This window comes from Thunnus thynnus, chromosome 20 (genome assembly GCF_963924715.1).
Source record: "Thunnus thynnus chromosome 20, fThuThy2.1, whole genome shotgun sequence".
NCBI lineage: Eukaryota > Metazoa > Chordata > Actinopteri > Scombriformes > Scombridae > Thunnus > Thunnus thynnus.
The window spans coordinates 18,611,615-18,636,304 of record NC_089536.1 but is presented as its reverse complement, the minus strand read 5'-3'; the positions used below and the strand labels follow the sequence as shown (position 1 = coordinate 18,636,304).

The following is a 24,690-nucleotide window of genomic DNA, read 5'->3' as shown; positions in this document are numbered from 1 at the left end:
CGTCCGTTGACAGACCGTATGGGACTTGTGAGAGAGCTTCCTCAGCGTTTTTCTTACAGATTCATGCGATGTAAACATTTAAGAGGCTAGGATAAACAAGTAACTTTGCGTACCTCGCCGCAAATATGGGGTAGCTGTTGTAAAATTGGGCAGCGGTTAGAAATAAGTACTTTGTTTAATCAAGTCGTCGTTATTCACTTCTAAAAATGTACAGTTCAACAACATCTAACCGCGGACCCCTGCTGTCGGAAGACAGTTCTGGCAGCAGCAGGAACCTTTTGATTAGACCCTTCAGGAGACGTGAGGCTAGCAACCTGTCAAGTTTGGCAAGCGAAGAGGATGATGAAGTACAGTTTGACAGTAAGCAGCTTTTTTCTTCTCGTACATAAATGTTGCTTCCTTTAAGGTTAACTTCCAAGTGAACTTCAGTAGCGGTTATCTAACTTTACTAGACACAAGGATACCAGCACACGTCTGATTTTGAGTTTCTTATCTTGTTGGTTGGGCGGTTTTGCTTTCATAAACTGGCAGGGTCGTAATTGAGGTATTATAGGCCATGTGAACACCAACGTGACTCTCAGCCCACTTCCCCTCCTGCTAAATCTAGCTTTGAAAAACATCCATGTCTACTGACCGGATACTTCATTTGTATGTCAGTTCTTATCATTTGTGCAGGTGCAATGAGAGACAAATGGGATCAAGCCATTGCACTCTGTGCTTTTAGAGAAGCATTCATCTGAATATTGTGTTTTTTTTCCCTTACTTATGAATGGTCTTAAAGGTGCAATATATGAAATTCAGCCCCACTAGATGTCGCACTTACACCCGCATCTCAGACCAAAACAAACGTGTACTCAATAAAGTTGAATGTGTACTCAATAAAATTGGGGAAAAGAAGAAAGTGGCCCCTGAACTGACAGCTCATGAAACTCAGATCAAACTGTCAAAATAGTCAGTACTGATCAAATATGGATCAAGATTCTGTTACTGCATTGTCTATTTCTCCATAACATATTTTAATATATTGTTTAGTTGTAATTTGAGAAAGTTTGTGATGCAGCGGGACCAGCTATCAAAACAGAGGCTCAGATTACAACACACACAGAGGGAGAGTGACTTCATTCTCTGCCCAGGACACCATTACTTCACTATATCTTTACATATCTTTACATAGCAAATAGTTGTTTGCTGACATCTAGTGGGGCTGAATGTCATATATTGCACCTTTAACATTTTATCAAAATATTATTACATTTTCTGCAATAGGTAGCACCTGTCTGCACCTGTACACGCTGCATTTTACACATCAGCCCCTAATTCATATTATAGGTTTGGGGCAGTTACCTGATAGTGCTTATAAGATGTTAATGACCAATTAACAATTAAAGAAATCATTTTTCTATATTTTTCGGACAGTTCAGTCCTGTTCTCTGTTGCATGGAGAAAACTCATGTTAAACATGTTTAAGGTGTTGTCTAAATTAATACTACAAATCAATTTTTAAGTAAATGTATCCCTTATTGATTTCTAATACAGTTGAAAATGCTAGCTACAAATCAAAAAAGTACTAGCTTGACCTACCACTAACTTGCATCCCAATGTGATGAATTAACACTGACATTAGATTTTACAATTTTATTAACCAATACTATGGTAATATTGATATTAGCTCTTATGGTGTGTTATTTTTACATATGGCCCATCCCCAATTGATAGGTTTAGCCTGAATCTCAAATGAAATTGTAGTTGACAATAAAGTTTGCTAAGTCAAATCTTAGTTTGAAAACAAATTTTTGCTTCAAATCAAGTCAAAACATCAACACATCCTACAGTATGATGAAATGAGAGGCAAGAAGTGACAGGCAACTCTGCCAGATGAGACCGCCCTGCTGTCCCACTCTGGCACAGTGTGTATCTCCCCTCTGCTTGGTCATGTGTTTATATACAGTAAACAGTAGGTGGAGGAGCCTGGTGTCACTGGACCAGGCAGATAAGCATTATGGCTGTGCACGCCCCCTTATGCATAAACAAGATGAACTCATTTTTGCTTTGGAGGTGAACAGGATCATGATCAGTACAGCTCTGGGTGCTTAATATCGCACTTGAAGTGGTTTTATACAGAAAAATGGACCTAGGAGAAAAAAACATTGTTGAAATGATAGCGAAAGTAATTGAAGAAGGTAAGACAGTTGTAATTCTACAGAGATGAAATAATTATATATGTTGTATTGGTTAAATTAGTATTTTAATTGGAGTTTAACAGTGTCAAATATATTCCAAACTGATTGTTTGTGCTACAGTCTCTAGTTTGAGTCTTTTGAGTGGAGGATTCATTGTAAAAAAAAAAAAAAATACGAGAACAAAAAATCATGTCGAAACAGTGAATTATTTTATTGTTCAGTATTTCACCGCTACGTTCTCTTTCTCATTTTCCTTTCTTTTTGTATATTCAGCTTCTGACACAGATAATAACTGTGAGGTGTTGATGGCTGGTAAACAATATCCGTCCATCCAAGAGTTTGCCTCAGCAATCCCCAACCACCTTCTCTTGGGGTCCCTGCTGGAGCACCTGTGCTTCGTCTATGAGAGCAACCCAGCACGCTCTCGTATGCTGTTTAAAGGTATATAGTAAGATGTTGCAATGGAATTGACTGAATATTCATGTCATCATTGAGATTATTTGATAAAAATTCTAAATTCAGTTACAACTGATTTTCTTGTCCCTCTGATAGTCATTGGCCAGCGTTTAGCTGCTATGAACCTCCTCTCACCTCTGGCTGTAAGTGATGAGTTCAGCACCGTCAGACTCCAGCACAACCGGGCCTTCACTGAGCTGCTACATGCTGCCAGCTCCTCGCTGTATCCACAGGTAACTGGATATGATGGCTGCGCTGTCCCTAAGGACCTTTGGTATAGTTAGTAAACTGGGTAACACTTGATAGTTTCAGTATTTTAACCTCTTCCACTCCTGTCCTCCTACCATAGGCCCATTATTTGGGGGGGGCAGGGGATCTTTAGGGGGAGATAGCAGGTCAACAGTGTATGCCACATAGAAGTGGTATACATCATCTGAAAACTGGGAACCTGAAGATTAATTTGAGATGCAGCTCAGCACTGTATGTCAAGTTTTTCTAGTCATAAATCTGTAATAAACATTGTGTTTTGATCATGCGCCTATTCAAATTTTTAACGTTTAGAGTGTATAACGGCTTAGAACATTATGATGGAAGTATATGATGGTCATTCCCATGTTCAGTTATGTCTCATAAGTTGTTGCAGCAATTTTTGGGCTGATACCATTTGTTACACAGATTTGGTGCAAAATCTAAAACATTTTTGACCACTTGAGAATTGATAAAAATGGTCAAAAATCCGTCAAAAATCCCACATTAAGACACCAAGACCTTTAGGAACACCACAGAAAAATTCATGTTGTGATTTGGTATCAAAAACCTTTGACATTTGGAGATTTCTGTAAGAATTGCATTTTTTGGAGATTGGATGGCGAGCACTTCTGTTCTAGAAATTGCTCAGAACCCCGTAATTGTCAATAAACCTAGGAAAGCCACACATCTTCTGAATTCCCTACGTCTGTAGTTTATGGTTGTAAAGTTTTATGAGGCTGTGATTATCCTAGAGGTCACAACAGGTAATTTTATACAGTGACGTCAAGTTTCAAAAAATGGTCTCACTACAATGAAATGGCTACTATGGGGACTAACATCATCACATATGAATACAATTGGGCTCATTGAATCCACAAGAGTCTCAGCTTTCCAGTCAGACCAAATTTATGCAAACTGTTTCGAGACCCCAGCATGCAGAAATATTCAAATACACCATTTTTAGAATAGGTGAACATAACACATTTATGCTGCATGCAGAAAACTGCATGAGATTAGTATAAAGTTACATGTCTGTAAAGGGGAGACTTGTGGGTAACCATAGAACATATTTTCATTCAGATATCTTGGGGTGAGAGGTCAAGGGACCCCTTTGATAATGGTCATGCTAGTTGTTTTGGCTTTGTTTAGGCTACTGTTATGATAGGATATACAGTATGTACTAACGATACCATGATTTGTAGTATGTAGTTTGTAGATTGTTGATTTTGCAGATTGGATTTTGTGGTTTTCTATGTGTTTGTACATGCTGGAAAAAACTCATGCATGGAGAAAAATGGTGATAGATTTGCAAATTCTGCCTGTGTCAGAATTGGTCTTTACCTTTCTTGTCTACATGTAATCTGCTGCCAGAGTTCGTTGATGTCATTTCCACAATGTGGTTACTGTTTAATCCTTATCTCATTCAACAGGGCCAGCAACTTCACAGCACCAACGCACACAATTTCGCTGTAAGGTAGAGTGTACTTTGAGTAGTTCTTAATGTCCAGTTGCTTCCAAGTACCATTGAATTATTGTGTGAGAGATGATGTTTTTTTTGCCTTCCTACAGGCCTAAAGAGGGACTGTTCCAAGCGCAGACGTCACGTTATCTTAGTGAGTTTGAAGAAATCTGCAGACTTGGAAAAGGATCATATGGAAATGTTTTTAAGGTACGGCACCCATTTTGCTCCATTCTATTCCACTCTTCTAAAGAAAGAGTTCAATTGGTCAATGCAATTATGTTATGTTTGATATAATTTTGTAGGTTATGAACAAACTGGATGGACAGTGTTATGCTGTGAAGAAAATTCTCATCAAAAAAGTCTCAAAGGATGATTGCATAAAGGTGAGTATCAACAGTGTTGGATCAAAATATATACACGTCTGCTGTAACCAATAAAATTGTTTTGTTTGGGATGTTGCTGTAGGTCCTCAGGGAAGTCAAAGTGTTGTCCAGCCTGCAGCATGTTAACGTGGTGGGCTATCACACTGCATGGATGGAACATGTTCAGCCTGCAGCACGTGAGTTCTCCACTGATACTCAGTTTGTAGGGCTGAAATTGATGAAGGTGCTGTTTACTGAGGTTGGCGAGTGACAATGCTGTTCTTACCACAAGTTAAGCTTTATTTGTAAAATGTCTCTATTGCAGAGCCTGAATCTCTCCTGCCTGCACTAGAATCACCTGGACTACAAGACAGGTAAGATCAGAGTCAAACGTTAAACCAGTCATCTCATTCTACACTGACTGGTGACTTTCTAAGACAGTAGTTTTTGTACCAAACATTCACAAATAAAAGTCAGGTATAACCGTATGTGAGGAATTTATGTTTTAAATGCAAATCACAACCCAGATCATGTGTATCTTGACAGCAATTTAATAGAAAACAGGAGCTGATCAGGACGATTACTCCTTTTTAGAAAATTGAGTAATTAGACAAAAACAGAAAAAACATTGCATAACAATACATTAATATGAAGTAATAGTCTGTCTTGGTTCACAACCCGTATCAAATATTCTCAGATGTAATAAATAAAGGCTAAGTCACTACTTAAGAATTTACAGTATGCCGTTATAATACTATTATATATAAACAGTTTTTCTTCTTAGCCTGTATCAACCAGCCTGTTTACATAAAACCTTCCTCTTATCTGGTGTTAACATTTATTGAGTACTTTTTCATCAAATACAGACTAGATTCATTTTAGTGTGAGTGAGCAAATTTTGATTGACCACCACACTTAACTACCATTTCAGTAAGGGTGTTTTAGGGTGTATTAAGGAGAATCTCACAGTTTTGCGAGTCTTTGAAGAACAGAAAGTACCCATATTTTTTGCACTCAGCACCTGGATATTAAAGATATGACCATAATGTCATAATTTTGTACAATGACACTAAAACTATCTCTTCTCTTTTTTGCAGTTCTGATGAGAGCCATAACAGCAGCGACACAAGCTCCTCTATAGTTTTTCAAAGCCTCGGTCAAGCACAAACAGACACAATTGCCACAGTTCCTCCAAGAGAGACCGAGCCTGTTACAGCCTTAGTCCCCGCACAAGAGAAGGGCCAGGTGGTGTGTCCGAAGACCATGCACGGCATTCCAGAGAACTACGTTCCCTGTGTGTTCCTGGGAAAGCAAGGTCCCAAGATAAGCTCCAAATGTCCTGCAATGAATTTGGACACTTCAGCACTGATAGAAGAGGAGTCCAGCAGGAGCAGCATCGAGCTGAACAACAACTCCTGCATTGACAAGGAGTATTGGCAGTGGGCTGGCACACCCATAGCAAAGCCTGCTAAAGAGGTATGTGCTAAAAGAAGCTGTTGGTGGTAAGACAAATTGCTAAAAGGTTAGATGGACACGTTTTACATTTTTTAAATTACTCGAAAAGTGTTCTTTAAAGTGGAACCCCAATGGTAAATTGGTGGAGTGTTCTTTTAAGATACATTTAAAAAACAGAATAGGTACAGAATGTGAAATCTGCATTTAAAAAAGAAGAGAAATTTGAAATTCTTGTTCCTCTTTATGTGCAGGTTCAGTTCCACCTGATGCTCTATATTCAGATGCAGCTGTGTGAACGCTCGCTGAAGGACTGGATCTCTGAGAGGAACAACAAGCCCAAAGAGGAACAACCATCAAGATGTAATTGTTTAACATGCATTACTTTTTAATATTATTGTACTCCAATACAGATTACATTTATTTAAATGACTTGTAAATGCTAATCAGTTGCTCGTCATTTACAAATGACTGCAAATGTCACCTCTGCTCATTTAATTATATTTAGTCAGATAGTTTCATGTGTTTACATGTATTCTGAGATATTAAGCAAATTTTGGAAAAACAAAATTTTTTCTTTTGTATTTTCAGGTCCTTATGGATGTGTTAATAAAGAACACACTGTCAGCCTGCTGAGGAACATACTTGAAGGAGTGGAGTACATTCACTCTAGAGGAATCATGCACAGAGACCTGAAGGTAATGTGATTCAATAGATTTGATTTTATTAGCATATGTTTGGCACATTGTATGTGTGAGATTTCTGTAGCTTAAAGCAAGCCTTTGCAGTTGACATCGACACATGTGTCAACTAGAAGTGATATTAAAAACATTATTAAAAGAATCCATTTCACCGTCTGTCATAAAGGAGATGTTATGTATATTCTCCCAGTAATTGAATGTAAAGTCATACAGCCTCTCAGGCAGTATTTTTCTCAACTCTTCTCTCTTGCCTCGGATATGTTTTAGATAAATATCACTCTTGCAAATGTCCTGAAGCCTCCTTGGCTGTTGGCTGAGTTTTAATAGCTGGTCTCTCTGTTTGAAGAAACATGGTAGTGTCAAGGCTGAGGGCAGGTGGCCTTTTTGGTTGTAGACTGTAAGCGGGGACGTCAGGCTGAGTAGTTTCACCAGCAGAGAGCTGTTCCTTATGTTAGGCCTGTGGTTTAGGAACAGGAACAGACAGTTCTCCCCTGATCTGCTCAGCTTATTGATGTTTGCGCCGTACCTCAGCAGCAGGTCTACAAGTTCCTTGTTGCCCATGCTGCACGCGTCCTGTAAAGGCGTCATTCCGGCTTTGTTCACTGCGTCTGGCTCAGCGCCCCCCTCCAGCAGCTCAGAGATGCAGCTAATGTCTTCTTCCAGGGTTTTACTGGTCTTCATAGCCATTGCCACGACAGCCAGGTGCAGAGGAGTATTCCCAGAGTGCTTCACTCCCTTGAAAAAAGTCAAGAATTTACATTAATTTATTGTTGGACAAATGTAGGACTTGACACTTATATTAACAATAACAGAATTAAGAGCGCAGAAAAGCCAGTGAAGTGACGGCAAAGTGGAATCACTGAGTTTCACTTATGAGATATGCATATACACAAAATAAATCGTTTATGTGTAATTCATCACATCACATACTTTATGTGAGGATTGCTGAATTGTAGTAGTTTTGACTTATACATTTTGACTTATAGTAGGAAACGCACAGGTGTTATTCATAATATTAACAGTGGCTCTGTGTCCCAGTACACCATGCAATACAGTCGTTATTAATGTTATTAATTACACTTGTGCTTTTTCTGATATGACTGCTGTGAGAAGCTCTACTGTGTTGGTCTTTTGTGTTTTGTATAAGTTTAAGAAAAGGAAAAAAATAAAAAAAAACTGTCCCCCACTGCCAAAACAAACATAAAAAGTAGAAACAATATTTACCATGTTGATATCTGCTCCCTGCCTGATCAAGATGGCTATAATATCCTTATGGAGGATCCCAGCGGCCATGTGCAGTGGCGTCATCCCACTGCTGTCCACAGCATTAACATCAGCACCGTAGCTGGCCAGAATCTGGACAGCAGACAGAGCCGCGTAGCTTACTGATAGGTGGAGAGCTGTCTGGTGGCTCTCTCCCTCCACCTAGACACAAGAAACACACACCTTAAGAGGAATATTTCAGGTGGAACTATAAAAACTTCTAGGCACATTCTTGAGAATCCTTAAAAAAGTTTTTTAGACATCTACCTAGCAACACAGATTACTTAATAGTCACAATTTAATACAACATTAAACTTTCCCTTTAAGAATGGGTGGCCTAAGTTGGAATTGAACTAACTCTGGCATTGCTGGGTATACCTTCTACTTATTGAATTTCAAAGAAAGGAGCTTACATTAGCACAGCAAGAGTTGATTTGTTGTATGAAAAAACGGTCACCTCTGCACTGATGTTAACTCCGTGCTCACAGAGGAGCCGTAGACAGGCCTCTGCCTGCCCACACACGCCGATCGCAGCAGTCTGGAGCTTGGAACCCGGTTTTAGCCAAGTAGTCAGGATGCTCGGCCAAGCGGATATCAGCAAGTGCAGTGTGGTTCGACCCAGCTGGTCCCTGTAGCAGAGGCAGAGACGGTGAAACTGGTGCGGATGGAGAGCTGTCAGCTCTTTGTTAGACATAAAAGGAAACCAGTGGCATTTGTGTCATTGTGGTGGGTGTCACTTTGTATGAGTGGAATTTCCAGGAATTGAGACAGGAAGTCTTCATTTTTACTAGAAATTATTCTTAGGTGCCATCTTCTTTGTTATGGGAAATAAACTACTGAGCTGAACTGCTGAAATGGTCTTAATTCAGCAACTCTTACTTAGTTCCTTTTTTTTATTTTATGAGAGGCTTACACCCTGAAAAAAAAAACAACCTCACATAACACTGCAGTATGTGCGCAATGTGTGAGTGTGTGTATCTGCTCAGACCTAATTTCAGGGTCTGCCCCTGCTGACATCAGGCTCTGCATGCTCTGTACTCTTCTGTAAGAAGCAGCCAGATGAAGGGGGAGGATGGCAAGCCCCTAAGGGAAGACAAGACCAGACAAACTGGAGTACCAGAAAACACAAATATGTTGTAGTCTTAACTCTACATGAAGTACTTTGTCTTTGCTTTTTTTTGCTTTTCATTTGGTTATGATTTGGCAATATTATAATATATAAGATGCTATATTTTAGTCCATTTGACAGTGTTTTCTGTAAAGTTAAACCTGCATGTAACATCGTCTAAAGTGTTTGCATAGTTGCATTTACCTTCAGGAAAACTTTTCCAGGTGCGCCATCCTTTATCTTGATGAGAAAGTTGCTGCCGTACTTTTTTGACATGTCTTCGATACATCTCAGGTCTTCGTCCATAATGGCAGTGTAGAATTCATTGTTGTATAACATGGTAATGTTAGCGCTCCTATCCTCACTTGCTTTGTCCTCCTCCAACATGACCAGGCATTGCAGCTTCACTGCTGTCTGTGTTCAGTTTTTGAGAAGGTACGCAGTGGTTCAAAGCTGGTTATTCTGGTTTGTCAATGCAAACACCCATTTTTCAGAGAATTTGGCAGTTTGAGGATTGAGTATCAAAATGCTACTTCCATCCTGGTGTTGTCAAGCGCTACTTCTGTTTTCTCCGTTATGTGTTGATTTCCTCATGCGGGTTTTAGAGTTACATGTCTAAGTTTGATGTACAGCCTTCCTGTTGCAACTGATAACTTCTTGGTGCATTTGGGGCCAATTATGGGGACTGGTGACACCCTCCTTTGGGGTAGTTAACAAGTTGTTCAAGTGCTGGTGGCACTTCAGTATTTTACTTTTATAAAACTTTGGTAAGCATGTAAGCTTTAACAATCCATCTTCTGAAATGCCGAGAAAAATCTACAGTATTTCCAAATTTGAATAGAGGATACAGTATCTGTCCTGTAAGATTTATGTTCATAATGTAATGTTGCAAAATTGTAATCGGTTCACACTGAAATGAAACATCATAATCACATGCCTTGGACATCTGCCCCTTTACACTAATGACATGAAACTTATGTAATTTCTTTTTTATTTTTTCCACAGCCGAGAAACATTTTCCTCCACGGTCATGACTGCCACGTTCGGATCGGGGACTTTGGTTTGGCCTGCAGGGACATGATAGTGGCTGGCCATAAAAACACCACCTCTCCAAACAGCGGTAACACTGTGCCTCTAAGCTTGTTGCTTTTTCATGATAAAGCAGCAACCAGAATCACCAGTAGGTGGTGCTATTTGACTTAAAGTCACATTTCTGGTGTATTTTGCAGATTCTTCACATACTACAGGTGTCGGCACATTTGTGTATGCTGCACCGGAACAGCTGAAGGGCTCCCATTATGATTCAAAGGTAAACATATTACTGATACATGTGGTTTATTTCAGTGCTAAAGTTAATCATTCATCAACTTTATTGTTTTATCATTTATAACTTCCTCATTATCTCTTCTATGACATTTTCCCAGCTGTACTGAATATGACTCTAAACTGTATCTGTGTTGTTGCTCTCCCAGTCAGACATGTACAGCATCGGAGTGCTGGCTCTAGAGCTATTCCAGCCCTTCGGGACAGAGATGGAGCGGGTCCGGACCCTTGGGGACCTGAGAGAGGGAAAAATCCCAGACTCGTTCTGCCAAAGATGGCCAGTCATGGCCAAATATATCATGAAGCTGACTAGTAAAGATCCCAGTGTTCGTCCCACAGCCAGCCAGCTTTTAGAGAGTGAACTCTTCTGCAGTAAAGACATGGTATGGAGGGATGTAGGGATGTATTTTAGCTTCACGAATGATTATTTGGAATTACTAGTATACAATTTAAACAGATGGACTATGTAACTTTATTAAGGCAGATATAAATTCCATTTATTATTATTTAAAATGTGCAGTTTTTATTTTACAATATGTGTGGCAATGCAACATGTGTCACTGTAAAGTAACAAGGTTGCAAATAACTCAGAAACAAGAAACACAAGTGCCAAAATGATGAAATGTTTAACACAACACTCCAGGAAGATTTAATTACACTTAGCATCTGCACTGAAGGCCCATTATAAGAGGAATTGTGTTTTTTGTTTTTTCCATCAGGTGATCCATGGTTTGCAGAGAAAGGTTGAAGAACAGGAGGAAGAGATCATACAGCTGAGAAGACAGATCAGTCAGCTCCAGACCTCACAAGTCACAGATCATTTCTCTGAGTCAGACAAGATCTGAGCCTTAAAAATCTCCACAATCCAGAGACTGTCAAAACTTGGATTTATTCAACCACTGCTGTATTATGTTTTGATGACTTGGTACAAGTGGTAGGGTGTCTGCGTGTGTGTGTGTGTGAGCATTTGAGTGTGTCTTGTGCACCTGGATGTAAAGGTGCAATTATTTATCTTTATTCAGCCATTCAATAAAGCGTATTTCTGCTATGAGGTGGGATTTCTAAGAAGCAATATGTGATTATTGACAATTTTAGATGTTTCTATGAATGTATTTCATTTTCAACAAATTGACAAATATGTATTGTGATTTTGTGCAGCTGCAACCAATTTTGTGATCCTGAAGACGCCACCACATTGTCAGCAAATGAAAAACTCACTGCCACAGTAGGCTCTCATTTTGGTTTCATGGGGACATGGCTCAATTACTTAACAGTTTTTTGTTGATGCAGTTTTCTGTATGTCTGTACATGTTTACAGTAGTTTAGATGTTAAATTACTGGTCACAGGGAATTCACTCAATAATCCAGTTATAAAGGGAGAATTTGGCATACATGCAGCAATCTATGATGTCAAGTCAAATCTGTATGGCCAAAAAAACGAAACCAGAGCCAAGTATAGTTAATCTCTGCCGGTTTAACGCACACACTATCGGTTGTACATCATGTACACAAAGGTCAGAGGTGTGTACATGCGACGGATCTTCCCCGAAACACGTTCCACACAGAGAAACGGTGGAATGAGCCAATCAGAGAGCTCGTTTCATCGCAGGTACCCGGATGTACCCGTGGGGCAATTAGCTACGTCATTGTTCACCGCCGGACACCCGCTGGAAATAAGGAATGGATTTACAACCGCTATTACTGTATTCATAACAGATTCCAGGTGAGTGTTTTGTTTGTTTTACGATCAAATGGTGTCTTAAGTACACAGCCGCCATGTTCTGGTCGGCCTGGGCCGCTGAGATTAGTTGTAGTAGCCGTACACCGGTCCTCTTGTCATGTCGGGCATAGCGTTAGAGCAGCGCAGTGAGCGCACAGAGCCGCCGGTGTCGAGCCCCTCCTTTTCTCGCCGTTACTCGGGCCCCCACACATTTTCATAAATTACATTTATTTCCGAGTTGAAACCGAAAACTGCTCTTCGACATTCTCGTAAATGTGGCCGTGTTGTTCTCCGCCGTGTCAGCCAGCTTCCATGGCGCCGAGCTAGTTAGCAGCGTTAGCATCAATATCACCGCCGCACGTAACGTTAGCTGCGCTGTGTAGCTGTGAGATACGTTCTCCGTTTCCATGGTGTTCCTCCGCAGACATTGTGCTCCGGTGTTCGGTGAGGAAGGTGAGTTTTTAATCGGTGCTCCGTATCCCCTCCCCCTCCTCCAGCAAGGACCAAGGGAGGTTTTAATGCGTGTTTTGTTGAAGTTTAACACCGCTGCGTGTTAAAGGCCTAGCCGCCGTCTGTTAGCCAATGTGAGCCCATCTGCCGGAGCAGGTGGGAGGGAACAGCTGCTGCTGCAAACGTGCTTCCGACCAGGACATTTCCTCTGTCAGGTTTTTAAACTAGCGACTTTTGCGCGGCTAAATAGTTTAGTTTAGTTTAGGCCTGGGAAGTTGGTCGATTTGGACGATTTGGACATATAGTACACACTCATTCAAATTGAAGCTAACGGATTATGTTGTTTTCTGACGTTTGTTTTTCAAGGAAGCCTTCCTTGCGAGGTGCATTTAAATGGCTGTTGCCAAGAGCTAACGTAAGTTAGTTTTTAGATAAGGATCAGTGTCCACTCTGTGACAGACCTTGCTTTGATTTATTCGCACATTTTATCAATCGATAGGTTTGATGAAATCAACAATATAATTTAAGTGAAAATAGGTGTGATCTGTCAACTACGGCTGTACTCGAACATGGCGCTATTATGGTATCCCTACCTAGAGTTTACAGTTTAAGTTTTATTATGATTTCTTTTTTTAACTCATCCAATCTAATGTTGCATTCTTGATTGTTGTTTAGTAAGCAATGTAATAAACAATTTGGTTCAGATATTACAGCGTATTTGACTGTTCCTTGTCAGTGATAAATAATGATATTCTGCTTATGGTATTGAATATTTGCAGTCTATATGTACTGTAATATAATTCAAATTTAGTGGTAGAGGCGTATGGTGTCTGACAATAACAAAAAGTCACTGCTCATTCATCTAAAACAGTCTATGAAAAGCTTTAATCAGTCCTAATGAATACAGCCTCTTTGAGATCAAGACATTTGTGTTGTGTGATACCCCACATGCAGATGTGTCTGCATTTAAAGCAACAACAGAAATGAAAATAACAAAACACCTGAACAAATCTGTATTTTTTGATGTTCCTAAAGTTGTATTCTTTTGTTTCTGTCCCACCTACAGCAATGAACAATGACCATAGTTGACAGGTCTTCAGAAAAGTCTGACCACGAGTCAGTCGGGTGTAAGCGATCCCCCTTCACCAGTGGAGACGTGGGGATGGATGGCAGCTGTTCCAGCAGCTGGGCAGTGGGCCCCACCCTGCCCAGTGACTCTCCGCGTCTGAAGGCTCCAGGAGGCTGCCTGGGCCCAACGCCTGGAGCTGCTGTCTACAACAGTACATCCTCTGTGGACCGGCCCAAAGAGCAAGGTAGGAGCAAGCACTTTTATTAGCTGTCTTCCTGTGCATGCGTTTTGAAAATTTGCAAAAAAGTAATTAGCTATAGTACACACATGTAGATTATGTCCATAGGTATTATCAAGCAGGACTTTTAGACATGCATTTAAGGCTAATACCACTGGTCAATATTTTCCCAGCCATATTAGGTGATGATGATTTGTTTTATCAGGTCTTCTTTAAAAGCAGGTGCAAAACAAAATAAGTTTTTAGACATTACTGTCATTAAAAAAATTGAGCTGTTCCTCCTTTTAAGCACTTAATGGTGATGTACTGGAAAAAGATCAATCCTGTTAGCAGGTTAAGACATCTGTGTTCATCTTACAGTGCCCAGTAAGAATAATAAAAACTTGAAAGCACACATGTTATTCAGTAATCATATAAATACAAATTAGGCTTGGGTGTTATCTTTTTTTTTTTTTACCTTCATACCTTCCTGACATTTCACCAGGGTATACGGTATATGATGGTATTTTGGTATTTGTGTAAAAAACAAAACAAAAAAAAAAACATAAAGCTGAGCTGCTGGTGTTAGAAGTCATTGTAGCATGTATGACATTTTCTAGCCTACATTGTTGTGTGTCTAATATGGAATTAGCCTATTTAGACAAGTCTTGCTAAGTTTAAATATTTATGGCCAATAGAATAGTGAATAGGTAGGAAATAAGCGCCTGTCCTCCGTAGATTCTTGCTGGAAGTCCCGACGACAGTTGTTGCCACGGCGGATACTGACACATCAGTGGACTGAATGTAGATGATGTGTGGGTGGTGGTGGTGACTGGCAGTTGAATAAAATCATGTGGCTAATAAACTGCTTCTGTAGTTGGAAGAAGTCATCTCAAGATCAAGTTATATGTGGCAATATTTTCTTTTTATGATTCCGCAACACTCGCAGTCGCCATCTTTCTCAGCTCGGCTGCCTGACCTCTGGTGGCACGTGCTGTTCACTACAAAACATCACCTCAGTACAGCATCTCCGTATCAGTTTAATAGAAAGAGAAGCGTCTGTATTTTTGACGGTATTGAAAATCATACCTTCGGGATTTCTTAATATCCTGGTATGATGTAATACCTTGATAGCGCCCACGCCTAATAAAAAAACAAACACAAAGCTGCTCTGATGGGAAAAAAAAAAAAAAAATTTGCTACTATTTCTGTGTGCGAGTGTGACACAACCAGTTTGGTGGGTGTTGTGTTGCTGCTTCCACTCTACTTTCATTCATCCAGTTATATAACCAAACCAGTTTTAAAGTGAAAGCATGATCAATCACTTGAGCTTGTGATGCAATTGGTGTTTTGATATAAAAAGCAGCAGCCTGAATTGTTCAGCAGAAACAAAAGAGAAAGCAAACTGCCTTATCTCTTTCAGCTAGATTTACAATCTGACTCTGTTATCAGAATCACATGAACATATTTATTATATGCTTGGAATTTCCTGTTGTTCCTTCACTATGTGCCAGTATGTACTTTAATAAGCAATGTATACAATTCATATACAGATACTTGTTGATGCCCTGTACTTGCCAAATACATTGAATCAAATTTTTGTAACGATGTTGGCTCTGTGTGTCCAGTGATAAGCGGTGGTGACGGCATTGACTTGCCCCAGAAGGTCCTCTTCCCACCCGAGCGGCTCAACCTAAAGTGGATCCAGGTTCATCGCATCGGTGCAGGCCTGCAGAACATGGGGAACACCTGCTTCCTTAACTCAGCCCTGCAGTGTCTCACCTATACCCCTCCGTTTGCCAACTACATGTTGACACGGGAGCACTCCAAAACATGTAAGTGGGTGTTTCATGGTGTTTATTTGCACCAAGGAAGTTCTCATGTGATTGTACAGTCATGCAGTAATTATCATATCAATCTTGGTCACATCTGCGGTATCTTTGAGTCACTTTCTTGCCTGATTCATGTCTTGCTCATCAACGTTTTGCCCATCTGTCCCTTCTGCAGGTCACGAGCCGGGGTTCTGTATGATGTGCACCATGCAAAACCACATCATTCAGGTTTTCGCCAACTCTGGGAATGTCATTAAGCCCATCGGTGTGCTCAATGAACTCAAAAGTAAGTGCTTGTCTGTAGAGCTAGAGCATTGCTGTTGCGCCCTCGTTCAAAATGTTTACCTAAAATGAATGACAGGAGGCGCTGTGTGGCTGTTTACCTTTTTAATTTTGGAGGGAAACTTTCTAGTGGGAGTTCTTCTGCTACTAAAAATAATCTTTAACTTAACATTTACATGTAAATGTCATATCATTTATCAAGCTCACAAATCTTCCGGCTTTGTGGTTTGTTTTCTTCCTGCACAGGGATCGCAAAGCACTTCCGCTATGGAAGCCAGGAAGATGCCCATGAGTTCCTGCGGTACACAGTGGATGCTATGCAAAAGTCCTGCTTACCTGGAACCAAGTAAGTTTCATCCTAAGCTGTGTGTTATTTCAGATACCATACACAATAAGTTGTTTACGTAAAAAAAAAAGCAGACAATATTTGTTGCTTTATTAGATAACTAGGTAGCTAATATTAATATAGGTCATGAGCTGAGGTCAAGCTCATGTCATTGGGAGGAAATCATATTCTGTGTATTCTGCTGATCCACTGAACACGTCTGTATTGGCCCTCCAGGATAAATCCTGCATGAACTCTATGTGTAGTAGATGCTTTTAAGTATTAATGTTTTTCTGCAGAAATACACGAAATCAGTGTAGAAACCATTGCAGAGTGGGTTATGTACACACACGAAGCCTCCATGCATTTTTAACTAAAAGTACAGCAGGACATGTTTAATAATAGATAGACTGTGCTGACCATTGTGGCTCTCAGGGGACTCTTATAAAGTGATTTTAGGAACCTCAAGTGTCAAGTCAATTCTTGTTCTTATTCTTCAACTAATTACACCTGCTCTAATTCCTCCCTTTCTCACTCCTGTTCTTCAGTCCGTAATATTTTGTCACTTGTTGTAGAAAATTCTGGAAAATTACATTTTTTCTAAACTAAAATAATGTTTGTTTGGATTAACAAATCAGCTAGTAAATTATATCACTGCCCTGTTTGCTTGTTTGTTTTTGTTTTTTTTTAATCTTCATGATATTCATCTCTATGGCAGATTGGACAGGCAAACGCAGGCAACCACTTTCATCCATCAAGTATTTGGCGGGTACCTAAGATCCAGAGGTAAATTACTAGTGTTGATTTGTTTCATCAGCTCATGTTATGTTTTTATGTTTTACAGCTTTGCTAGATTTATAAATCAATCATGTTCTTTGTCTTTTGCAGTTAAATGTTTAAACTGCAAAGCAGTCTCTGATACATTTGACCCTTTTCTGGATATTACTCTGGAAATCAAGGTAATTAGACCAAATTCTTTTCCTCTCTTGCGGGTCTGATATGTATCTATTTTACTGCAATACCAAACCATTTGTATCAGATTTTGTCCACAAAAAAAATAAGAGCAGTACCAGACCTAAAAATTGATTTTCCTCTCCATGCAGACGGCTCCCAGTGTCTCCAAGGCTCTGGAGCAGTTTGTCAAGCCAGAACAGCTGGATGGAGAAAACGCCTACAAATGCACCAAGTAAGTTGTTTATTACGAACAAAAAGAGTTTAGCAGAGACTACATGAAAGAGCCAGTTTTTACTTAGTTTGTTTATTTTCATGTCAGTTTGCCAACTAACAGAAAATTTGTTTCCCTCAGGTGCAAAAAAATGGTGACAGCCTCAAAGAGATTTACCATCCACCGCAGCGCCAACGTGCTCACCCTCTCACTCAAACGCTTCGCAAACTTCAGTGGAGGCAAAATCACAAAGGTACCACAACACACGTGGATTAAAGTATCCAGTAACGTGACACCACTGTAGACAGGACCCTCTTGTTGTAATGATGTGCTACTATTAAGCAAATATTTGATTGTGGTTTGATATTTATCAGCTATTCTTTGTCACCAGGATGTGAAATACCCAGAGTATCTGGACCTGCGGGCCTTCATGTCTCAGTCCCAAGGAGAGCCCCAGGTTTACGGGCTGTACGCTGTGCTGGTTCACTCTGGATTCAGCTGTCATGCTGGACACTATTTCTGCTATATTAAGGTACTGGCACTGCTACAGAGCACTGTTCTTATCTACCAGGACGCTGTTTTTGCCAAGTACACATGCACACATTTGTCTCTCACCACTACATTAACAACTCACTGTAACAGAGTTCAATTCAGAATTTCTATAAAGGTTTTAACTGTTAAGCACAAAGGAAAATAAATTTCCAGTTGTGCATAAAAACACTTTGGAATATATATAAAGTATACAAGATAATATTATTCTTTTATAATCTGTATGACAGTGCATTTACACGTTATATGTTTGCAATTTCTGAATTGTAATAACACTGACCAATTAAAGTAACATTTTTCTGAAGGAAAGTTGTAACATTGATGGTTGTGTAAAGCAAAAGTGTTTAAACCTGCCATTCGTTCTGTTGTACCTCTCAGGCAAGCAATGGTCAGTGGTATCAGATGAACGACTCCTCTGTATCGGTCAGTGACATCAGGTCTGTTCTCAACCAGCAGGCCTATGTCCTTTTCTACATCAAGTGAGTACACCATGAACAGCAACTAATCAGCTTTTTTTTTTTTTTTCATTTTTTGGATCATAAATGAGCTTGATTTCAGAATCTATGTGTTTAAAAAAAAAAAAAAAAGAAAGAAAGAAAAAGATCAGATTAGATATAGTTAAATATAGCCTTTTATTTTTTCCCTATTTTTTTCGTTGAGAGACTGGTCTAAAAAAGTGTCAAAATCTCGGTCACTTAAAATGTTTCCTGTTGTTAATGTCTCTGCCTCTTGTGTCTGTAGGTCCAGCGATGTGAAAAAGACAGGGGACTACAGCCACATGAGCCATAACCCAGCCATCCCTGGTCAGTCGTCTCCACGGCCGGTGGTGATACCACGCATCAACACCACTGTCCACCACAACATTGGCTTCATAGGGCCCCAGCTGCCCCCACACATGACCAAGGTACTGCAGACTTGTTTACATCTTAATATTGGTGAATAATCATGTTTGAATGTTGTTAATTTGAGACATGTAACAATGTTGTTAAAACACATTCTTGTGTCCTTTTTGTTTCCTCCTCAGAGCGCTCTTCATGTTAATGGGAACGGACCTCTTAGGGACTATCCCACCAGTTCCAAGCCCAGCACCAGCAGCAGTGTTGTGGGTAAACCAAGTCACGGACTGGGCTCCTCCTCTTCCATCTCCCACTCAATCAGCCGGCCCACAGTGATCCCAGACCACGACAAACGCCAGAAGCTTTCATTCTTCATCGGACAAGGCAAACAGAACCGCCCGTCCTCTTCGTCCTCTTACAGCCAGCCGTCCTCTGCCAGCAGCTCCTCCTCCAGCTGCTCCTCCTCCTCTTCCTCCTCCTCCTCCAGCTCTTTATCCTCCTCCTCACAGTCTACCTCAGACGTTCGCTTTGTTCCGCGTCAGCTTAACCACGTTAACGGCAGCACGTCTTGCAGTAACGGGGATCACCACCCTGGAGGGAACGGAGCATCCTTCTTGGTGCCATACGGCCAAGAGTCTTCAGAGGAGTCGGACCAGGAGAACTGTGGCACTCTGGATAACGGCTGTTTAGCCAAGTCTCACCTCAACGGAAACAACCGAACAGGTGATGTGTTTGATAAAGGCCCTCAAGCCACCAATGGGGAGTCAGGAGTGCACCATAATGGAAACGGATTAAATGGACCAACCAATGGCGTCTCTAAATCCAACCAAAACGGGCACCATTATGGACACCACAAAGTCAATGGACACAATACGCCTGATAAGGTAAATTATATGCTTTGTGTTTTTGCTGTCTCTTTATAACACGATACTCTACAAAAACTGTAGTTTTATTTCTAAATTGATAATCACGTCTTGTTTCTTTCTTCAGATCTCTGGCAGTAATCATGGCAGTTTGTCCTCTCTGGCTACTGTTGCTGTTAATGGACTAGACAGTGATCATACTCAAGCAAGGTGAGATTAGCATGCTAACTCTGAGCTGCAAAAAAGTTAACGCTCAGTCTCAATAATTACTTTTGTGTAAAAACCTACTTTGTTGCATTGATATTTGCATTATTTTCCTCACATTCTTTACATTCTGCACCCTAAAAGTTTGGTATAAAGTTTTATTTATGTGCTTGTCTCTCTTGTTTGTTTTTCCAGCAATGTGGTACATACTTGTGCCACAGCCCAGGCCAGCTCTTCTCAGAGCATCCAGCCTGCTGCCAGTGAAAGCCAGCACCTCTCCACTCCTGACACAAGGGCTAAAACTGTGTCCGATCCCCCGCCTCAGCATACAGCACCCTCTGCTGTTAGCTCTCCACCTACAGCCACCGCTACCAACGCCCATTCTGTCGCATCTAGAGAATCCGCTTCCTCTTCTGCACATCATGGCAACCCTGCGGCCTTATCCAACCCGCCAGACACCACCAGGGTCTGTGCAGCTCCACAGAAGGTTAGCATCAGCGGGGATGAAGCCAAGGATGTACTACAGACCAAGAGTCCATCAGCAGGGACTGATGGACGTACAGATGCTAAAGAACAGCACCAGTCTAATCCCAGTTCTAGAGGCAGTGAAAGACAATCTTCCCGAGAAAGGGAGAGAGACAGACATTACTCCTCTGACTGGAGCAGAGACCGAGACAGACACTACAGGGACAGGAGTCAGGAGCGAGACAGTGATGGCGATCGTCATCGGTACAGACGGGAGTACCGAGACCACCACCACCATCGTTCATACAGGGATCGTTTGCCTCCTCACGACCGTTCCTACAAGGACTGGGAGGCTGAGCGCCGCTGGGAGCCTGAGCGCCGCTGGGAGCCCGAGCGCCGCTGGGAGCGGACCGTTCACCACCCCAGGGAGCGAGATCGTGACAGGTGCTCTCACCATTACCACCACTACCACCACCACCGATACAGAGAAGACTGGAACCGTGAGCGGAGGGGGCATGGTTATAACTACCGCGAGGAGTCTCACAGTCGCTCAAGGTGGCATCAGGACAGTCGAGACTCTCGAATGATGAAGGACAAGAGCAACGGCAGGGAGAGGGACTATTACTCTTCAAAAGAGGAGACTTCCTCGCCCACCACAATGCCAGAAACATCCACCAAGTCCAAGGGCTCGCCCCTGCGGGCTCCTCTCTCCACGTCTGCATCTGCTTCAAACAGAGAGGATCAAAATCACAAGAGGACCTCTGTTCCTCTGAGCAAAGACAGGGACGACAGCTCTGAGGCCCGACATGCTAAAAAACACAAAAAGAGCAAGAAAAAGAAGAAGTCGAAGGATAAAGACAGACACCGTGAGAGCGGGTGAGTGACGCTGCCTCTACCTCCATGCTGCTTGAAACTTCTGTGTATAATTTAATCCTCATTATTTCTCTAAAGCTAGAAAACCTTTGTTTTGGTTTTGAGTTCCTGGGTTGAGTCTTATCACAATGTGTTTTTTTTCTGTCTTCCCCCAGAAGCTCTGACGCAGATTCGGACAGAGCCACTGAAACAAAAAAGAAGAAGAAGAAAAAGAAGAGGCAGCGGGACAGCGCGGCCGAGCAGCACAGCCCAGGCGCAACTCAGAGCCACAAGGCCAGAAGCAGCGAGGAAAGGGAGAGCCGCAAGCGACGATACTATGACGTCAAGAACGCTAAACACGACAACGTTTGTTCACCAGAAAAACGCCGGCGCACAGACTACACTGACGATCACCTAATCCCCTCCCAGCACACCTCACCCACGGCAAACGGTTCAGCTCACCGCCACCTCAACGGTTTCACAGGTATTAACGTCAATTTAAAGCAGTCTTCAAAAATCAGTAGAATTTTGTGGAGCTAATCAGTTATAAATGTTGCTTCTGTTTCTGTAGGAAACGGTTACAGCCGAACCAATGGCAACTCCCACGGAATCTCCAGTGGCCTGAGCAGTACCATGAAACACTGACTGTGAGTGGGCGTCCTTTAATAATTTATCACAGTATGCTCTCGTGCTGTCAGTGCTAAACCGTGGGAACATTTATTATAGGCGCCGCTCAAAGCTCTGCAAACAGATCGCATGGAGACCTCTTCTTTCTCATTTCAGACTCGGAGATACAGAACACAACAACAGCAGAGGAATGACATCAACAATATTTTGACGTGGTGCTTCTTCATTGGGAATATATTGTATTTTTACCACAACTAAGGTGTTTTAAATGTTCAAAAAACTCTTCTTTTTTTTTTTTTCTTTTTTTTTTTAAGACGTTGATTTATTTGCCGTAATTCTCCTAACTATGGTTAAAGTACTGTCACCCGGTGAACATTTACAATGACAAATATTAATATATACTTGTATGAACACAAACAAAAGCCTGGAGCTTAAACATCTCAACTGCTGCTCAGTGGAACTCAGGACTTGAAAACTTGTTAACATCCATCACGGATATCCACCTGCTTCACAGAAGAATGAAACAAAGGGAAAACGTGTTGCCTAAGAGAAGAACTGGAAGGCATCATATTGGCTGCAAGGTTTAAGATGTCACCATATCTACAGAGCTGCAATGTTTTTGTTTTTTCTTTGATCCCACTGGGAGCGGACAAACTAACAGAGGGATTCATGACGGACGAGTGCAGTGGCAGCAGCACGTTACCTCCACGTTAACCCTGGACAGACTTGAGGACATTTCCCAGCTTTTTTTTTTTGCTTTTTTTTTTTTTTTTGCTTGTTTGTATGTTTGTTTCCATTTCGCTCTGAAGCCTAAGATTCACTCTCTGTAAGTTTTAAACGTTTTTTCACAGATACTGAGGTTTTTCCTCCGGATCATGCCTCTCTCTCCCCTCACACATCATTTACCTTTTTTTTTTTTTTCTTTTTTTTTTTCTCTTTTAAACGTTTAAAAAAAGAAAAGCATCAAAAATTTGTTATCATGGCTGTGGACCATTTGTGTTTGCTTTTTAATGAAAAATACAGTTTGTGTCTTCTAGCGTCATAAGGAATACTGTGAATTTAATTTTGAACTGTACTATCAGTTATTTTTATACGTAAAAATCCTGCATCAGGATTATCAGTAGATGTTTTGTTGTTTTTTGTTTTTTTGTTTTTTTTTTGCTTTGTTTTTAGAAAAAAAACTCACATGTTAATTTTTACCATATTCTCTGGACAAAAGTCAAATAACGAGTATGGATTGCTTTTTGGTTTGTTTTTGTTTTCAACTTTAGACAGAAGTTGAGAAACTGCTGTTATACCTTTTAGTTTAGCATGTCAGAATTTATACATTGTATAAGGTAAAAGCCTTAAAATACATTTAATGTCAGAAATTGTAATTTGTTCTTGGTCTTTGACTTTGTTTACAAGCTGCATTGAAATGAATGAAAAATGCTGATTTAAGATGACTGACGAGTTGGCAGGGATTTTTGAAAAGCTCCCGTCTGCCTTTGTATCATATATATACATACATATATATATATATATAGAATAGACTGACTGTAATCGAGCCACTTGTTGAACAAACTTTTCCACTACAGTTAAATGATGATGTAGATACAGTAAGCAAGCGTCTAGATGGATGGAAGCTGATAGCACTCTGCTGTATTCAGGTTTTTGTTAAATACACACTCTTTTCTAGTTATTTTAGTGCTAACACAGCCCGACTCACTTTATATTTTATTCACATCACTGTCTCCATGTTTGAAATAACCAAAGACCTGGTAAGTTTGGTGAGTCGAGTTCTTCTCACTGAGTTCACATGCACACAACCGTTTCCTGATCAGCATGTATTTTTATTCAAAGTCTTCATCAAAAGTATTCAAGAGCTGTTTTCCCCAAACGAAGATCTGTCTGGGAAAAACTGCTCTGATTCCAGTCAACAAGTTTTGAAAATTCCAGTATCTTTTTTTTTTTTTTTCACCTTTTCCAAGGGTATTTTGAACCCATTTCTGTTCTATACTCCTGTCAAACTCAGCATAGTGAGCCCTACTTTCATATAACATCATGTATTATCTGATCCTCAGTAATAAACACAGTGAGGAGGTTTCTGCTCTGTAAAGAGCTGCACAAGCTCCCTCTTCCACTATTGTAAACTGTTAGCTGTTAAACTAAAAAAAAAGGTGAACGGGTATAGGCTACGGCCATAATGATTTACATGCTACATAAACACAACAAAGAAAAAAAAAAAAACAACAGTATGTACATTATATACTATACATGCATAATGTAAATCCGGGGCTGCCGCTTTTGTTAAAGAAATTCAGAAAATAAATACAAAAGGAAATGAACTTGATCACGGAGGTGGATTTTCAATACATAAAATACTTGAAAATGACAGTTTACAGAATGAATATAGGAGGCTTTTTAAAACTGTGGCCAGTTTAAAGGGTCATTACACTCAATATATGTGATGTATTACTTCCCAACCTGCTGGCCAATTTGCCTTCAGAGGAAATAAGGAGTAAGTGAAATATATGAGCTGAGGTTTCATTTCCCCTCTAGAGTAAATCAATGTGTTTGCATACAGATACACTTGAGGGCGAACAATCAGACCAGCTGATTTATAAGCTTGAGGCTTTCTGTAGCTACAGGATACTACAAAACATTGTTGGTGTTGGCAGTTATTGAAGGACATGTGA

At 40.6% G+C, this 24,690-nt stretch overlaps 3 protein-coding genes across 8 annotated transcripts; 2 read left to right on the top strand and 1 right to left on the bottom strand.

Moving 5' to 3' along the window:
* Window positions 1-5: 5 nt before the first annotated feature.
* Window positions 6-11,607, top strand: eif2ak1 (eukaryotic translation initiation factor 2-alpha kinase 1). Of its 2 annotated transcripts, none has more exons than XM_067575950.1 (15): window positions 6-360; window positions 2,454-2,621; window positions 2,733-2,869; window positions 4,316-4,359; window positions 4,455-4,554; window positions 4,650-4,730; window positions 4,813-4,906; window positions 5,035-5,083; window positions 5,807-6,185; window positions 6,416-6,524; window positions 6,753-6,859; window positions 10,239-10,353; window positions 10,463-10,542; window positions 10,706-10,939; window positions 11,276-11,607. In XM_067575950.1, exons 1-15 carry the CDS (start codon window positions 207-209, stop codon window positions 11,399-11,401), a joined length of 1,977 nt encoding a protein of 658 aa, XP_067432051.1. In that variant the 5' UTR covers window positions 6-206; the 3' UTR covers window positions 11,402-11,607. The 2 variants fall into 2 exon arrangements, with proteins under 2 accessions (XP_067432051.1, XP_067432052.1); XM_067575951.1 differs by lacking the exon at window positions 6-360 and adding an exon at window positions 2,024-2,180.
* Window positions 6,441-9,860, bottom strand: LOC137171814 (ankyrin repeat domain-containing protein 61-like). 2 transcript variants are annotated; one of them, XM_067575955.1, is made up of 5 exons: window positions 9,438-9,860; window positions 9,114-9,208; window positions 8,583-8,754; window positions 8,087-8,287; window positions 6,441-7,597 (listed from the first exon to the last, which is right to left on the bottom strand). In XM_067575955.1, exons 1-5 carry the CDS (start codon window positions 9,618-9,620, stop codon window positions 6,968-6,970), a joined length of 1,281 nt encoding a protein of 426 aa, XP_067432056.1. In that variant the 5' UTR covers window positions 9,621-9,860; the 3' UTR covers window positions 6,441-6,967. The 2 variants fall into 2 exon arrangements, with proteins under 2 accessions (XP_067432056.1, XP_067432057.1); XM_067575956.1 differs by having other exon boundaries at window positions 9,114-9,167.
* A 536-nt stretch (window positions 11,608-12,143) lies between the features above and the next one.
* On the top strand, window positions 12,144-24,276 carry usp42 (ubiquitin specific peptidase 42). 4 transcript variants are annotated; one of them, XM_067575940.1, is made up of 18 exons: window positions 12,144-12,279; window positions 13,793-14,039; window positions 15,641-15,847; window positions 16,020-16,130; window positions 16,373-16,472; window positions 17,170-17,237; window positions 17,340-17,410; window positions 17,555-17,637; window positions 17,758-17,869; window positions 18,008-18,148; window positions 18,544-18,644; window positions 18,907-19,069; window positions 19,190-19,885; window positions 19,992-20,074; window positions 20,264-21,409; window positions 21,562-21,869; window positions 21,957-22,032; window positions 22,169-24,276. In XM_067575940.1, the coding sequence occupies exons 2-17, from the start codon at window positions 13,802-13,804 to the stop codon at window positions 22,028-22,030; spliced, it is 3,702 nt and encodes a 1,233-aa protein (XP_067432041.1). In that variant the 5' UTR covers window positions 12,144-12,279; window positions 13,793-13,801; the 3' UTR covers window positions 22,031-22,032; window positions 22,169-24,276. The 4 variants fall into 4 exon arrangements, with proteins under 4 accessions (XP_067432041.1, XP_067432043.1, XP_067432040.1 ...); XM_067575942.1 differs by having other exon boundaries at window positions 21,565-21,869; window positions 21,957-24,276; XM_067575939.1 differs by having other exon boundaries at window positions 21,957-24,276.
* The last annotated feature ends 414 nt before the right edge of the window (window positions 24,277-24,690 follow it).

Excerpts from the sequence above, each read along its gene's own strand:
- eif2ak1 (XM_067575950.1), top strand. The coding sequence starts at position 207 with ATGTACAGTTCAACAACATCTAACCGCGGACCCCTGCTGTCGGAAGAC. Across the intron at positions 4,731-4,812 it reads CAAAGGATGATTGCATAAAG|GTCCTCAGGGAAGTCAAAGT; the intron begins GTGAGTATCAAC and ends ATGTTGCTGTAG. Across the intron at positions 10,543-10,705 it reads GCTCCCATTATGATTCAAAG|TCAGACATGTACAGCATCGG; the intron begins GTAAACATATTA and ends TTGCTCTCCCAG.
- LOC137171814 (XM_067575955.1), bottom strand. The coding sequence starts at position 9,620 with ATGTTGGAGGAGGACAAAGCAAGTGAGGATAGGAGCGCTAACATTACC. Across the intron at positions 8,755-9,113 it reads GGGGCAGACCCTGAAATTAG|GGACCAGCTGGGTCGAACCA; the intron begins GTCTGAGCAGAT and ends CCTCTGCTACAG. Across the intron at positions 8,288-8,582 it reads GAGTTAACATCAGTGCAGAG|GTGGAGGGAGAGAGCCACCA; the intron begins GTGACCGTTTTT and ends TCTTGTGTCTAG.
- usp42 (XM_067575940.1), top strand. The coding sequence starts at position 13,802 with ATGACCATAGTTGACAGGTCTTCAGAAAAGTCTGACCACGAGTCAGTC. Across the intron at positions 16,131-16,372 it reads TGTGCTCAATGAACTCAAAA|GGATCGCAAAGCACTTCCGC; the intron begins GTAAGTGCTTGT and ends CTTCCTGCACAG. Across the intron at positions 19,070-19,189 it reads TGCCCCCACACATGACCAAG|AGCGCTCTTCATGTTAATGG; the intron begins GTACTGCAGACT and ends TTTCCTCCTCAG.